Source organism: Podarcis vaucheri (genome assembly GCF_965113315.1).
Source record: "Podarcis vaucheri genome assembly, chromosome: 1".
Taxonomy (NCBI): Eukaryota; Metazoa; Chordata; class Lepidosauria; order Squamata; family Lacertidae; genus Podarcis; species Podarcis vaucheri.
Window position 1 is genome coordinate 94,443,642 of NC_138759.1, and position 16,823 is coordinate 94,460,464.

At 41.9% G+C, this 16,823-nt stretch overlaps 1 protein-coding gene across 3 annotated transcripts in view; it reads left to right on the forward strand.

The window, feature by feature from the left end:
• The window catches only part of PDIA5 (protein disulfide isomerase family A member 5), a 149,135-nt gene that overhangs the window by 41,014 nt on the left and 91,298 nt on the right, over positions 1 to 16,823 (forward strand). For all 3 annotated transcript variants that reach the window (XM_082235531.1, XM_082235530.1, XM_082235532.1), the window contains exons 4-5: positions 12,171 to 12,254; positions 14,237 to 14,282. In XM_082235531.1, the coding sequence (XP_082091657.1) occupies positions 12,171 to 12,254; positions 14,237 to 14,282 (130 nt within the window). The remainder of the gene's footprint in view (positions 1 to 12,170; positions 12,255 to 14,236; positions 14,283 to 16,823) is intronic.

A 16,823-nucleotide genomic window follows, 5' to 3' on the forward strand; every position in this document is an offset into this window, starting at 1 on the left:
TTGATCTCATTGAATAACTAAGGATTTGGAGGAAAAGAGAAAAGAGTTAGGGCAGCTAGTAGGATGATTCTCCACTCCATTAGTAAAGACTTGAGTGGACAATGTAAAATTATATACTGGCAAAGAGAGAACAACATTTAGTACAGCCTTCTCCAACCTGGTGCTTTTCAGATGTTGTACTCTGACTCTAATCAGCCCCAGCCAGCATGGTTAATGGTCAGGGATGATGGAAATTGAACCCTAACAACATCTGGATGGTACCAGGTTGGGAAAGGCTGATTTAACGTACATCACTGCTACTCAGTTCTGGCTTTTCCTTCTAACAAATTTTGAATTAAGGGAGGGGGTTCCACCCAATTGTCATCTCACACAGAGACCCTTTCCCTTGTTCTCTTAATGATCCATCACCTAGAAGATCACCTCATCAAGAAGCTAGTCTGGCTGGTTCCAGGGGTCAGAAGGCTCTCTGCATACAGCTTCTCCCCCCCCCCCCAAACTCATAGCAGTATCTAGAATCGTACTGCAAAATGGGTTTGAGGCAATGTGGAGAGAAGCTTTTAATGTTTAGGCAGTGTTTGAAACATCCCCAAACACATACAAATACATCACTGATGTTGCATTCATTGTTCCGCTATAATGTATTGAAATTTTATACAGAGGAGAAACGAAAAGGAGACAGAATTAAATGTTCTGGCTTTCTGTCATAAATCGCACGGGGTGTACAGAATCTCTTATGTTTTGCCTATGTTAATATTCCCAGAAGCATCTTAAGGATTCAGGTTTGCTATCTACTGACTTGGGTTTTTTTGGCATGTCAGAAATTGAATCCATATATCTAAATACTTGCCCCCCCTCCATTTTTGCCTTTTCCCTAAGAGTTGCAGTTGATTGAATAAATTCTCAATCATTCTCATGCTCCATATTTTAAAATACCAAAATTTTAGTGTAGGGAGGCTGAGGTCTTTCCATTTCTCTGCAGTACATGGTCTTAACAGCCTCTAGTAAAAGGGATATAGATTCTTTTTTTATAGAAACTGCATCCATTTTTTAAAGGAGAGGAGAATTGTTTAGCAGGTATAACTGGTTTATAGGACCTGTATTGATATCAGTGTTATTACTTTCCTCCAGACTGATTCCATAGCACGAATAAGAACATGTGCTGCAGCCATTGAGTCAGTTAGTCAGTGATGCCCAGGTCACCTCATCCTTATGTATATCTGAGGAGTCCTCACCTCATATCCCTCTGTGCTGAACTGCTTTAGACTTTTTCCTTTTAATTCTTCCCTAAAGTTTCATTGACTGAATTTTCAGGACTATTCTTTTTTAATTAACAGTTTGGCTATCAAGCGTTCCCCACTGTGCCTTTTCTTTAAAGCCCTTGAATGATGTTGTATAATTAAGTTCAGGGCAACCTGTGTTCCTTGCAGCTTTTCTGTGCTGTCCTGGAGTCTAGTTACACATTTTGTGGAATCTACCACTGTGGCGGTGATGGTGTTGGAAGTTGATTCTTCCATGGTTTCTTCCAGTTTTCACATTTCTTTCTAGTACATGTGCCCCATGTAAGGCGTGTGAAAATTGGATTGTATCCCAGGGACTGTTAATGCAGCTCTCAGTCTCACCTCCAACTAGAGGTGGATTTAGGGCAGCACGATCATTTCCATTGCACTCGGCGCCAAGACTAGGGGGCACCATAAGTAGGACGTAGTGAATTGAGCAGAATAGGGCGCCACTGAAATTTGAAATACCAAAGTGTGCCCTTGCTCACATGCTGTTCAAGAAGGTCCCCCCCCCCGCCCCAAGCCTCGGAAGCAGCTTTTCTGAGGGAACAGTGGGCTGCAGGTTGGAGGAGGAATAAGAGAAAACAACCTTTGTCCACCCCATATCTTTCAGTGAAGCATACTGTCAGTGGAACTTATGTAAAGCCTGGATCCGACCCACTATATATGAAAAGCTGGAACTCAATAGGACATCAAAAATGTTTGCATTTAAATATGTGCATCTTCCTGTTCCTTCTCACACATAGCCAGACATATGTGCAAGTTTATTGAATGACAGGACCATTCTCTTACCAAGCTGATCCTCAAAGTACTTTGGCAAGTGAGAGGATCACTGAAGCCAGCAGAGCTCCTTCTGTCAAGATGCTTGAGAATTGGACTGTCAGCTGTTTTAAAAGGCTGTGATGAAAGAGCTTTTCTTTCTTTTTAAAATGATGACAGTCCCTCTGTCTTTTTTCACCAGGAGATCCTGTGCTGTGTTTGGCACTTCTCCTTAACCTACTGCTTATTTCTGTGCAGTGGTGTCGATTTCAAGAGAGATTCACTTATTAACATGCCTCTCCTTGGAAAATGCCATTTGTTATAACACGCTGGTTTCTGCACAGCTGGAATGCTATGCTGTTGAGTTGTACTCTCCATTCCTTATGGTTGACATCCAAAGACACCTGCCTCGCGTTTGACTTGCTAGTCTGTTGTCTTTGAGTTGAAACAGCTCTTGGTATTGCAAAGCGAAGAAGTGTCCTCATTCAGTGCCAAAGTCATTAATCGGTATGATGAATTAATTAGCCATAGATTACTAATGTGGATCTTTAAATGGTATTCTTATCACAGCAGTTTCTACGGGGAAAGCTGCAGTGCTGATGGCAAGATTGTAAGCTGTCTCAGGCAATGCATTTGAGATGATTTTTCTCAGCAGGAGATGATTTAATCTGAGGAGTTTCCTTGAGCATAATTTTTGCTAACATAATTGTTTGCTAATGAGGGGTGAAGTCTTGTTCAGACTTGCACCAAAGTAAATACCACTGATACCTGTAGAATCTTCACATTGAGACCAAAATTACTTTGATGCTTGGCTTCCCTAACCTCATTATCCTATTATTTGCTTTCCAAACAGGTTTGTCTATCACACATTTAAGTTACATTGATTTCAGTAACTTTTAAGCATGCCCATTTTTCTCTGAATTGTGCCCATATTCATTCATTCATAAATTTAGGATTATGATTACTGTGTGCCATCAGTATACATGGCGTTGTACAGAGTACAACAGGGCAGGTCCCTGTCTCAAGGAAATTACAATCTGATTGGGGTAGGGGATGACAACAGAGGAAGTAGGGCAGGAAAGTGGAGGCAGGGACAAACAGGTAAGGAATGTGCAGTTGTTTCATCTGCACCTGCTCAAGCTTAGTTGCAGGCTGAGTTACAGTAGGGCATTTCTTCATTTCCTTAAAAAGAAATCTGGAAAAGAGAGCTCTTTTTTCTGTCACTCACATCTCCCTGGTCTTTTCTCTTTACTTTTCTCCACCCCAGCCCCCGCCACACCCAATATAATTGTTTTGCCCATCAGTGCTTCCTTTTCAAATCATTTTGACATGAGCTTCATACAGCTGTATTGAAATCTTCAGTTGTTGGATTCTGTGTCTCGGAGGCACAGAGATGAGTCATAGACTTCAGGCTGGCATTTCTTTATCTGCCTGTTTGGGTCTTTCTATTTCAGTCTGGGAGGGTCCTCTTGTTTTTGTCCATGTGTGGAAGCAAGAGACCATTATCATACAGGGGTTGCTTCTCTCTCTCTCTCTCTCTCTCTCTCTCTCGCTCTCTCTCTCTCCTTTTTCAAGGAAGAGCTCTTGCAGTCTTTATTTTGACACTTCCTTTGTGGCGCTCCCTCCCCGTCATAAAGGACTGAAACAGAAAGGCCTAATATCATTAATCCATGAGGATCCATATAAAAATTGCTATTACTGGTTCCACTACTACCACAGAATTAGGAAGAAGCAATAATAGGGACACCAAAAGAGTCCCTGAAGCTGGAGCAGAAGCCAATATGTTTTTCATTTTCCTAGCACAATTCCCTAGCTTCTCTTTCATAAAGCATACCGCCACCACTGCTGCTTTGAGAATATGGAGAAAAATAATAATGTGTTGGATCTATTCAAAGAGCCTTTTCTGGCAGAGGATCTTAAATCTGAGACACAGGGAAAAGTACATGGACCCTTTGACGACATCCTCTGTATGTGCTTTCAGACATCACAGTGCCAGCCCAATCTAGCTGATGTGTAGACATATGTAGGATTGTCGAGTTTTGCTTGGGAAGGGGTTGCATTTGAAGGATCTACATAGCACTCTCCTCCTCCTCCTCTTCCACAGCACAATGAGAGGGTTTGTTCAACACACTGCTAATTATATTTTCAGTTAAATTGCTAGTTTACTAGAAAGCAGGGAAGTGATGGGGGGGAGCCAAGTGTATTGAGTCCAAATTCCCAATGAATCTCCTTCTAGTCATGGCTTCAAAGTCTGAAAAACAACACTAGTGATAAGCAAACACAATCTTGATTCAGAATTGCATCCAGCAAATTTAATTTAAACAAATCTGAAATCTTCGCAGAGCTCTGGCCCAATGGTTGCTAGAGGCTTGAATTAATTAATTTTTATAATGAATGATTTTAGAATGTTGTTTATGTTGTACTTTTGTACTGTTTTATTGTTGTTAGCTGCCCTGAGCCCGGCTTCGGCTGGGGAGGGCGGGATATAAATAAAATTTATTATTATTATTATTATTATTGTTCCAGGTCCAGTTTGGACCTTGTTGTATTCCTGATGATATCACTGGGTCTGAAGTAGCATTCAAGGATCTCACCCGCATCTCCCACTGCCCCATTCCACTTACCTAGTCTGGCCACGAGGCCTTACTTGAGGACTTCAATCACTTGATCATCTGCTAGAATTCTGGCGTCGAAGCTTTCTTTAGGAAACATCAACTCTGGGTCACATAATTTCCATGACTTTTGGTGTCAAAGGAGGTTAGACACTTTTAGTAAACTACATATTAAAATGTATTAAAAAGGTGGTAGCGAGGTGCACCTCTGTTGCAGTCACTGGGAGAGTAAGAGAGAAGATATTCTCTGGTTTCATTACCGTCCAAGCCAGAGAAGATTGTAGTGCGCACTTTGGATTGGAGACAAACTTTACAAGTCTTCAGCGTTTGTGTTCTGTGCAAGGAAAGTACAAAGTTTGGCATCACTAAAACATTTCCAAACTATTTTGGGGTGATAGTCTTTATGCAATAAGGTTTCTGCTTTTACCATGCTGTTAAATTGACTTCCTTTGAACAATATAGACTGCGAGCTTGTTAGATGATGTATTTGTCTATTCCAGAAAGGCAGTTATTGTCACTCAGTCTGAAGTTCTAATAACTTAATAACAAGTCCCCGCCCAAGAAACATGGCTACAGCAGCAACACAAACCTTCACATCTAACTTGATACACTATTAAATACTTGTTGCTTTGCCAGAAACTTATGCAGAAATTTGTAATATATGAATTGGTACCACAAAGAGTTCTGTTTTTATTTTAGGAACAGCATTCTGAGATAAAAGCATGAATATTTAGCTAATTCTTTCCAAATGGATAGTTTTTCACTGTCCTTTGGCAACTCTGTTGTGGTTTCAAGGTTGGGGATTAATCACATGAGGGCAGCCGCCTTCTGTATTTACAGATGCTGCTCTGAATTAGATGAATGGTATTCAACCAAGGCTGCTGTGTTCTGTTGTACATTTATAGAAGCTTTGCCATAATGACCTCTAGTTGTTACTTGAAGGCGTAATGATTATCTGTGGCACTTCCAATTGTGCTTAGATCTAAGGATCACATGGCTCAACTATTATTAACAGCAGATGTTTAAGAAGGAGCCACACTGTTAACAGTTTCCATTATTATAAAATTCCTAGTTATGGCTGCAAAAAATAGACACCAATACACTAGTTTTGCTTTTTTCAGATTGATCTGGGTTATAGAATATATTATGTTTAAAGGTATGAGTTTTGTATTTCTTAATATCAATATATGGTGCTAGAATTACTACCTTAGGAAATATATAACTGAGTGTAAGTGAATTGAAGGTAATGTGGGTTTTTTTTTAAAAAAAAGTTGTTTGACCTCCTTCTTTACAAGAGCACAATTTTGATGTCTTTGCCATGCCTACCTGCATTTTTCTACTGCATTGAACTATAGGTAAAAGGGAGGGGTGTTGAGATCAAGAGAGTTACAAACTCTATTAAGGACTTACCTTCTTCCTTCTCTCACATACACATTCTTCCATCACAAGAGCTGTTGTCCTAATTACCCTTTTCCACACTAGAGGTGAGGTGTTTTTCCTTAGGAGGATGTTGGCGAAAATCCAAAGACATTCTCCTCAGAGCAGAAAACTGATTCTGCTTTTCTATTACATTGTTATTCAGAATAAAGGGAGGGCATTAACCAAATGCTGTCAGAAAGGGTTTCCTGAAGCAGATGCTTGGTAAGGTAGTTTATTTTCTGGCATCTGTGGAAAGGGGACGGAAGACAGGAGGGAGGGAGGTCAAAATGGCCATTTCAGTCAAAATGTGCTCAAGGTGCAGTATGTGGTGAGACTGAGCTGCACCTTTGGTTTCTTTGCATATAGGAAGGTAATATGTGTACTGAGAAGTTGTACACATATTATCTGAAAGCTCTCTTTCTGACCTTGTGATATAATTAGGTAGGAAGAATCTATGCGGAGGTGAGAGGAGACTGAGTGTCTGAACAGGCTTTCGGTTTGTGTCATTCTGTCCATAGCCAATCCATACTGGCAGGTTTAAATGTAAGTGTCTCATGTACTGTTGGAACAGCCCTGCCTCTCTTCACCTGACGGGATACTTGCTTGCATTGTGTTGTCTAGATCAGATACAAACCACACTCGTGCTTCCTTATCCTCCCCTGAAATGTATACAGACTATGAGATTTCCAAAGATGCTTTTCTCAAGGTGAGGTTGAATCCAGAGGGCAAAAAGGCCTGTTGACTCTGTCCAGAAAAAACTTTTCCTGCCTGAGGGCTGTTTAACAAGGATTTTGTGATGAAGGATTGTGATCTTGTTTTAAATTGTATTGATGCATTTTATGTATTTTTCTGTTGTGCTTTATGCTTTGTAAGTGGTTTCAAGGGCAGTTCTAGGGGACTGTGTAGAAATTGAATAAAAATAATAATAAATGTGAGTTATGACACTTATGAGTACCCGTCAACAGCCTCTGGAAGGATGTGGTTCAAAGGATATGAATAACCTGCTTTCTCCCACTGCATAATCTTTCTCAATCACCATCCGTGGGACAGTCAAACCATTGTTAGAATGCAGGTAAAAGATCAGAATGGGAAATTAGGCATTGATTTGGGTCTCAACTGCTTCTGTGGGCGCTAAATTGCTATATATTTAGCAGTTAAAGTCAGCACAGCTGTGACTTTTCAAATTAAAGGAGTAGGATTCAAAGATACAGGAAAATAGCTGCTTGCACTGTTTAGCAAACACTTGCACAGGTGCTGATGGAATTATTTGTGTAGTGCTAAAATTGGCTAGGTTCTATAGCAGTTGTTTTGCTTCCGTTTGCATCAAGTAAAATAATATATTTGATTTTGGTTTTCTCATGTAGTGCTCTAGTACAAGTTGTAAAACAGCCCTTCTGAGGATGGAAAGTAGCTCCCACATGTTGAAGGAAACCTTTGGAACTAACCCAGTGATTGGAAATATTGAATGACTTGTCTCATTCTGGGATGTAATTGAAAATGATAAGAGATGCTTTGGGTGGCTACCCAGTAGCCATGCACTACTGCTGATCCACCACATTCAAAGATGGCACTGGGACAGTCTCATAAGGCATTAGATGAGAGAGGGGACAAAATGGCTTCTCCCATGATCTACCGTACTCCTTCAGTACAAAGTACACCCCCATTGGGTCTGGAAGACTGATCTTAGACGGAAACTAGTTAGTATGTGCAGCCATGTGTTTTATCACCCCACTACCAGCTTAAAAAATCAAGAAGTGTCAGGCAACTGTGTTTAAGCAGAATAATGGTAAGGACGAAGCTGCTTAGCACTTTCCACTGGCACTTAAATTCTCTCAACTTCTGTTCCCTGTCTATAGAGGAAAAGCATAAATCATGCTTTGGGGGAAGTGGTGATTTTGAGCAGGAAAATAAAGTGCCAAGAAAGAAAGGGTTAAACAGCTCTTCTTCTCCCCTGTTCCCCCCACTTGCTCACTGTCTCTCAACTCTGGTGTGAGTGAGTCTCTGTGTATTTTAAATTACACTGGTGAAAAGTTAACTTTAGCTGTGTGTGTAGTATTTAATTGGGGGGCTTTAAAGAGACGATTTGCACAGTGTACTGCAACTGCACGGTTTCCTCCTTGTTTCCACATTTTAAGATGATAATGAGATCAGCCTCATAAAGCTGACTTTAGTACTGGTGGTAACATCTGCTGCTTAAGGAATCACCTGGTGCCCTAGCAGATCTAAGAAAAAGGTGGAAGTTTGTGATGGGCCACCATCACAGTGTGTACAACACTGCAAAATTCGTGGAGGTCTGTGTTGGACAGGATGGTGTTTTAGCCAGCGTCAGCTGTTACTTTCTGATGACCGTGTGGTCTGGCATGCACTATATGTGAGAAGCCATTGCCTTGGCAAGATTGCAAGCTTTGCTTTAATGGGTGAAAGCGTTCACCTTTAAGTGAGGAAGTCTGTCTTAGTGTCTTAGTTTTGCTAGTTAGTGCTTTAAAATGCTAATGTCAGTGCATGCCAGACCGCTGATTATCATGCGCTTCTATATGCTACAGTCTTCCTGCTCAGACTAACTACCATCTGCAGGGTATGTGCTGAACTCTTCTCACCCAAGCTCTCCCGTCTTATCTGCAACATAGTGCTAATTTATTTATTGTTCATTCTTCACATTTTCCGTAAAGACAGCTTGAAAATGTCGAGAGAATTAACAGGAATGCCAGCAACCGCAAAAGCAGCACTTCATGTAGGGAATGGCCCTAATCAGTTCCTCATTTCTCAAGTGTTGAATGTGTGCTCAGCAATTTCAGTCCATGCTGGCACATTGGTGTACAGATGCATTTTGCTCTGTGCCTTTCAGTTTGACTCGATCCAAGAATCTTTGAAGATGCCTCTTCCGTCTTTGGCCCTGCTATTAATGCTCTTCATCCTGCCACTTTGTGCCAGTCTAAGATATAATACTTCCAGGCTAGGCTGCAGGATTATACCTGCCTCTTGGGCGAATTATCCCATATTTTCTTCTACTGGCCTTATGTCAGGGCCAACCTTAACAAGGATTTGGTATTAGCCAGGATTTATCCATAACCAGCTGTTATCCGCAAAGTCAGTGGAGATTAAAGCAGTTCCGGCCCAAGACATTTTGCTGCCTGAAGCAGAGCCCAAATAAGTTTTAATCTTATATGGGCATTAAAGCACAGATCCTTTTTGCCCTCAGTTTGTCCACATGTTCTGTGAGACTGTGTGGTCTGCTGCTGAGAATGCTTAGGAGCATTAGTGTGGGAAAACGGATGAGGTGGGTTCTAATTCCAATAGAGGCACATCCTCTCTGGTCTTTATATATCTCATGTAGAATATATGAGTGGTAGTGTTCTTTAGAAGAAAGCATTGCAGCCACCACTACCACCCCACTTTCTCCCAGTATCCCATAAGAATAGACTGGGTGGAACTTCATCATTGCCGATTATAATCATTAGCCCTCATGCCCCCGACACCCACCCAAAGGAGAGATCTTCATGGCTCTTGTTCTGTATTGGCCTCCAAGAATGCTCAGCATACCATCTAGATTCTAGAAATTAAGCCTTAGTGAACAAGTAGGTTAGGATCTGCATTTGATATTGTTTACTGTCTGGTTATACTTTGTACCAACCCCCAACCCCCCAATATCTCTCTGTATTTCTTTATATGTTACTTCTTCAGTTCATTCTATTTTAGTTTATTTTCCCTGGTGTCGCATACCCTTCACGCATGTACAAATATAATTGCATGTGTCTGTATTCTCAGGCAAATGCAGGGTGTTTGTGATGTCTACGCGATGCCACTACTGGCTTCTTCAACACCTTCATACTGTACATCATTTCTTCTGGTTGCCTCCTACAATTCATTTACCTACTGACCTATTGTTAAGCTCCTTGTACAGGTTGTGACTATTTATCTGATGTTTGTATATTCTTTGAGTAGTTTCAGGGGTGCTACCAAGAATACTTCTGACAATGTAGGCATTTTCAGCAAATATACCCCAATATTATAGGCAGTTTCCTAGTACTTCAGGCTGGGTGTGAAAGCTAGAAATACATTTTCCGTGGGGCTGGGTGGTAATGTGTTGCAGTGGCTCTGCTTGTATCTGGATGACCATTTCCAGAAGGTGGTGATGGGAGATTTCTACTTAACTCAATGGGGCTTGTGCCACAGGGTCCTGCAGGGTCTATCGTATCTCCCATTCTTTTTAACATCTACATGAAACTGCTGAGCATAGTCATTTGGGGATTCGAAGTGAGTTGTTGCCAGCATGTGGTTGACACAGAACTTTTCATTAAAACCACATGAAGTGCTGAATGTGCTAGGACAAGATGAGAATAACAAGCTGAGGTTAGCTCTGTGAATAAGTACTTCCTCTCTCCAGATGAGCAGGGTTCAGCCTGCTCTGGATGGGATTGCACTTCTTCTAAATGATCAAATTCATAGCTTGGGGGTGGTCTTGTATCCATCAGTGACCTTACAGATATAAGTGACCGTTTAATTAACTTTGGCTTGTAGCCACTACAGTGCTACGTAACTGTGCCCTCAGTGCAAAGATTTGCACTGGCACAATGGGAGGTCCCCCCCCCCACTTTTAACACCCCCAGTATATGGTGTATTTTTGACTGTTTCCATGTGTGAAATGATTTTCCTGTCTTCTTTTTCTTCTTCCAAACTTGGATTTGAAGGTTTGTTTAGGATTCTAGAGTTCAGTTCTACTGTACAGTGGTACCTCAGGTTACAGACGCTTCAGGTTACAGACTCTGCTAACCCAGAAATAGTACTTCAGGTTAAGAACTTTGCTTCAGGATGAGAACAGAAATCGTGTGGCGGCAGCAGGAGGCCCCATTAGCTAAAGTGGTACCTCAGGTTAAGAACAGTTTCAGGTTAAGAACAGACCTCCAGAACGAATTAAGTTCTTAACCCGAGGTACCACTGTATTGGGTGGAATTCAACATAGCACAAATTGGGGTATATGAATACAGGAAATAAGATCCACTAACAAACAGAACGTCCTCCTCCTCCTACCATGTGCCCCCTAAACCTGTCCTTAGGACTCATCTAACCCTCCAGAGCAGTTTTAGCAGGAGAGGAAAAGTGGAGCTTGTTTTTACTCATATATATATTAAACTTGAACATCACCTGGAGATATTTTTTTTGAGGCAAGTAGTAAAACTAAATAATAAATGTCACTCATAGATTTAAAGAGACAGAAACAGAAAGAGCAGTTGAATCATACTGCAATCACCTGTGCCACCAACTGCTGCCATGAGATAAAGAGACGTGGTGCAGTAGCATGAGAAAGATTCCTGTGTGAGTGCATTTCTCTGCTCCTTCATTAGCCTGTTGCAGCTCTTGCTTGCTCAATTAACTTTGTGACAAATTTATGTATTGGGGAATGTGTAAAATGTTCCCCGGGATTTCATTCATGGCATTCCAGCCGTTTTATGGTGTCCTTTTAGATGTTAATCTTGTCTGTTTCCCTGTTTCCCAGAGAAGCCAATTTCAGAGCTTTTCGCGTTTTAATCATTCTGCAGATTTGTGGCTGTGTCGCATTCTTTTTATCTTCATGTTGTGGGGCACATTCTGGGATGGGAAGGTTGACATGGGCTTGGTTGCTACAGAAAACTGTGGGTTGGTGTTGCTGAGTAAGTCTGTCCACCCCTCCTGCCTTGTGCTATGATCTGGAAGTGTGGGACAGGGCTGCCTTTGGCTGTAACTCTTAGCAACCGAATCATTAAGGAGAAGGCAGGCAGAAAGAAGTGCTATCAGGGCTGCACCCAGCTATTCTGACACTGAGTATTGACTTGGAAGTAAGTCCCACTCTGCTCAGTGCAGCTTACTAAGTGTGTTTAGGGTTGCATCATAGAATTATAGAACTGCAGTTGGGAGAGACCCCAAGGGTCATCTAGTTTTACCTCCTGCAGTGCAGGAATCCAACTAAAGCATCCCTGAATGTTGCAGTCCCATGCTGCTGCTTGTGTCCTAGGTTAAATTATCAGTAATTACGGCAGAGGTGCTAAACTAGAATTGTTCACATGTAGTTAATGTAGTGTAATATTTTTAAAAATATATCAAATGCTTTTGTTTGTTTTTCTTGCAGTGATTCAGAGAGCAGAAAACTATGCAAGAAGATGAAAGTTGACCCTAGTTTGAAGGAGAAAGGGGTAGAGTTATTGCATTACAAGTAAGTGCAAGAACGGGTTTTCATTTTATTTGTTGAGACAATTTATATACTGCTTAATTACAATCCTATCTAAGATTGTCAAGGATTGCAACATAATGTGTTGAGAGTGGCTGTGCTGCCATTGGCTTTATCTTCTCCTAAAGATACCCTGCAAGGCAGCAGAGGTTTAGTATCAGTGTTTTCCTTTTCCAAGATGGGCTACCTTCCCAGGTTGATGAGCCCCATCTGTCCCTCACTTCCCTCTACAGCATGTGCAGGAACCGCCTTCTTGGCTATTGGACCCACTATTGGTCTTGTCTGCTCAATCCACCGGAGCCTGTCTTTGTATGCAGGGCAAGTCCCTAAATCAATGAGGGTTTGAGGCCCATCGGCTACCCTCACCTGGTTTAGCCAGCCAGTCAAAGCCATTTCCCAGGATGTAGCTGCTGTTGCATGCTGACAGCTTCTAGGAGCCACAGGTGAGAGCTGAGTGCAGAGTGGGGACCAAAGGTGGACAAACTGCCCCAGAAGGAGCACAATATGTCTCCCACCAGAGGTACTACCCCTCCCCATACAGCCCAGAGTGGCTATGCAAAAATAACAAAAGCTCGTAAGGCAGAGATAATAATTTTCATATGTACTGCATTCCAAAATTGGGCTGCTAATGGACATTTAATGGGCAGGCAACATGGTATGGGTTGGCTATGATGAGCTGGTGGCTGAAAGCTAATTTCTGTTGGTGCACTCAGTCCCACTAAGATCTTAGTGCTTGCTAATATTTAAGAATATTAAATGCTTTTGTTTATCTCTTGCAGTTGCCGGAACCATGCACCTTCCTCAACAGTTGGGGTTTTGTTCTGACCTTGCACCTTACATCTGAAATGCAGCACAAGGTCGGAGACAATTTCTGTCCCAATCCCAAACCTGGAGGAGGGTTCAGAGTTCCGTGCAATGGGAAAGCAAGCCTTCAACCCCCTCCAGTTTAGAGTTGGAGGGAAGTGGACAGGCTTGCTTTGGCTGTATGTTTGCTAGGCAGTTGAAGCGCCTGTCAAATGCAGATGTCAAGACACCTGCCTCTCCTTCTAGCTTGGAGCTGGATCCAAAACACATCCCAAGCCTCCTCTGAACTGTGGAGGCAAGGAGGAGCAGGGTCATTCCCTTCCTCCTCGCAGCTTCAAACTTTGAAGTAAGCCTAGGACTTACCCAAGAGGCTTTCTGAGCTACAAAAGTGGCAAGTAAAATTGTAAACTCCTAGACATAATTGCACTGTATCTACTGGCGCATACATAGATAATGTAAGTTTTGTTGTGAATTTCAAATACCATGTTACATACTCAGGAGAGTTCCCTGAATAAAAATGTGTGTGTGATTACATAATACACTGTTATTAATATTAGTAGTCTGGGTCAGCATTAAGAGTTGAAAATTAACCCTCCCCCATCTGCCTGGCCTGAGAGAAATGGAAAAACTCGTCACATTATTATTATTAGGGATCAGAAGGGATGTTTTTAAGGCAGATGAGTTTGGTGAAGAAATTACCCCCTGAAAAATTACACCCATACTTAAAGAAAGTGTTGTCTCCTCTTCTAGTATTCTGTCATAATTCTTTTTAATGAGACAGTCCCTACCTGTGTTACCTAAATCAGTTGGAGGCTGGTTTCCCAGCTGACTGATTTCAGGAGACTTTAGCATGTGATTGTTTTTTGTTCTTCAGGAACCAACATGCATAAATATAGCTGTGCATTGTTGCAAATAGAACTGCCGCCTGAAACTGCCACTCCCCAAGTCTAGCCTGTGCTAAATGCTCTCATTAAGGCTTTGTGGAAGTGATTGCCCATTAGAGACCTGGTTGCTTCAAGAACTTGTTTTCGATGGCTGTGTTTTCCACAGCCCTGCAAGCTGAGGAAAACTTAATTTATCCAGACCAGAGGAAACAGCTGCATGATTTTCTAATAGCACTCCTAAAATTAATTGCTGTTTTTCCCCATACTGTTTCTTGACAGGGATGGCGCATTTCACACTGAATATAACAGAGCACTCACACTGAAGGTAAATTTACAGTAGTTTGAAATCTTCCGAACAGGGAGATGTGTTTGGGTGTAGAACAGATGTTAATGCTTACAGCTTTATATTTGGATGGTTCCCCCCCCATACATTTCAGGAACAGCTGTTTGGGTGACCTAAAGGGTTTCTCTCCATTCTCATATCTCCTGCACATCTGCCAGGCAAACATCCTGCAAAGCTGTGTGTGATTAACTAGATGGAGACACTGTTAAATTGCAATATAAATTGTGAACTTCGTTGCAATCTGCTAACAAATAAAGTGGGTTTTTTATTTAGTATGTGTGTTGTAAATTATTTTTGTCTTGCTGCAAGATCCCTTTTGATGCCAGCTTGTATCTAACCCTGGCAGTGATTGGGAAAATGCTCTCCCCCTCTATTTCATCTGCCATGAGATGAGCTTGGAAAAGAGAGGAAGTGGCCTTTCCTCAGATATGATTGCAACCATGGACTAAAGTCCTAGGTAGATGCCCAGCGCACAGCATTGGTAAACTGGCCTCCTTTCCTTTTGTTGCACGGCCATAATAGACTGCACAGAGCAAAAGGAGAAGTGCCCTTTGAAGCAGCTTTCAGAGAAAAGGGGTATCCTAGAGAACACCAGAGAATACTCCTAGAATAGGAGGCCTTTCCTCATGGTGGCTTAAGAAAAAGCTTTGTTCACAAAAGTAGCCTCAGGAGGTCTTGGCTCTGTTCCTGAAATGATTGTAGGAGGCGTTTTTAAACTCCAGAAGAGCCTTAAAAAATTGACAAATCGAATGATACTCAGTTGAATTCACCTGGTGTGTTTCCTTCAACCTTCTCCAGCACTTAGAGGATTTCCCCAAAAGTCATTGGAGGGACTCAAAATGACAGAATAGATTCAACAAAAATGAGTTCTGTTTAGTTTTGGAAGTTTTTGGGAACCTTCCCTATAAGAGGAGGCTGAAGTGTTTGGCGCTGTTTGCCTTAGGAAGGATTACTAAGAGGAAACATTATAGGGGAGGGGAGCCAGCAGTGCATAACCCAAATATTATACAAAGTGAATAAATTGTGAAGCTTTGCGTAAATTTCTCTCTTTCTGGTCTTTATAACAGAACAAAACAGATAAATTTATCTGCACAGACCCTGGCTTGCTCATAGTTCACAGTACGGTGGCAGTTACGAGATTTGAGCACCATTATTGAAGCTAGTGGCAACTGCCACTCATCAGTGTCTCAACACTGATTCCTCCTGCCTTATTAGAGGAGACTTAGTTTTGCAACTGCTACCACATTTTGCAGATTGTACTTCATTAACAGATTTCTTCTTCTTCTTTGGCGATCACTCGTAGCCGAGTAAGATTGTCTTCCATAAACACGGTTACACAATGAGTCCGTAAGTGACTGTAGAGGCCAGTTCTGGATCCACACATCCTTCCACAGTGGGGACATTGGTTTCCGGGCGGGAGTTGATCACGGTGTGGATTTGCCAAGCATGCCTTCCTCTTAGCACATTTCTCCCTTGCGTCCTGAGTTCGGGTGTCTTCAAAACCCATGACACCTTTGGTAAAGGCTGTTCTCCAACTGGAGCGCTCACAGGCCAGTGTTTCCCAGTTGTCAGTGTTTATACTACATTTTTTTAGATTTGCCTTGAGACAGTCTTTAAACCTCTTTTTTTGACCACCAGCATTACGCTTTCCATTTTTAAGTTCGGAATAGAGTAGTTGCTTTGGAAGACGATCATCAGGCATCCGCACAACATGACCAGTCCAACAAAGTTGATGTTGAAGAATCATTGTTTCAACACTGGTGATCTTTGCTTCTTCCAATACACTGATATTAGTGTGTCATTAGCCTGTCTTCCCAAATGATGTGTAAAATGATTCCATAAGTTGTTCTAATTATTGAGTGTGTGTGTATGTGTGTGTTATTAATCAGTTGGTTGGAAAGTGTTCGCAAACTACACATTCCTTATGGGGTTCAGAAGCAGTGAAAGTCCCTTCCCTGTTCCAGAGGGACGGCACCTGCATTCTCCTCAGCTGCCCTAGGAGGGAAAGCTGCTCTAGGCATTGTTGGAGCTAGGTGCTCTTAGGCAGGTGCCTGTATAGCATCAGCCCAAGCACTCCTGGCAGCCTCTGGCTGGCTTCTGCCAAGCAGAAAAGAGGGGAGTGTGTGTGTGTTTCTGCCTTCCCTCAGGAGTTGCTTTCATTGGCTGCCACTGGGATTGATATTTCCCATCTGGTGTGTTATCTACCGACTGTCTCCCTCTTCCTTTTTTGTTTCCATTTTTTTTAAATGATGGAAACAGGCTTGCACAAGGCCCCTCTCCTCCTTCTCTGAATATAAAGTTTAGAATCTGACTCCATGCCCAGAAGTAGGGCTTTCCCCCAAAGCTAGCTGTTGTCTTCTTCTCGGGGGAGAATATGATGAAAAAATATGACATGTCAAACTAATAGGAGGCATCTTTAAAATAAGCATGCAGAAGAGCTTGACAAGATGTGATTAACATGCTTGTGAACCTGACTTCTTCCAGAAGTTATCATAAAAGGTTATGGTCAAGCATTTGGGCTGT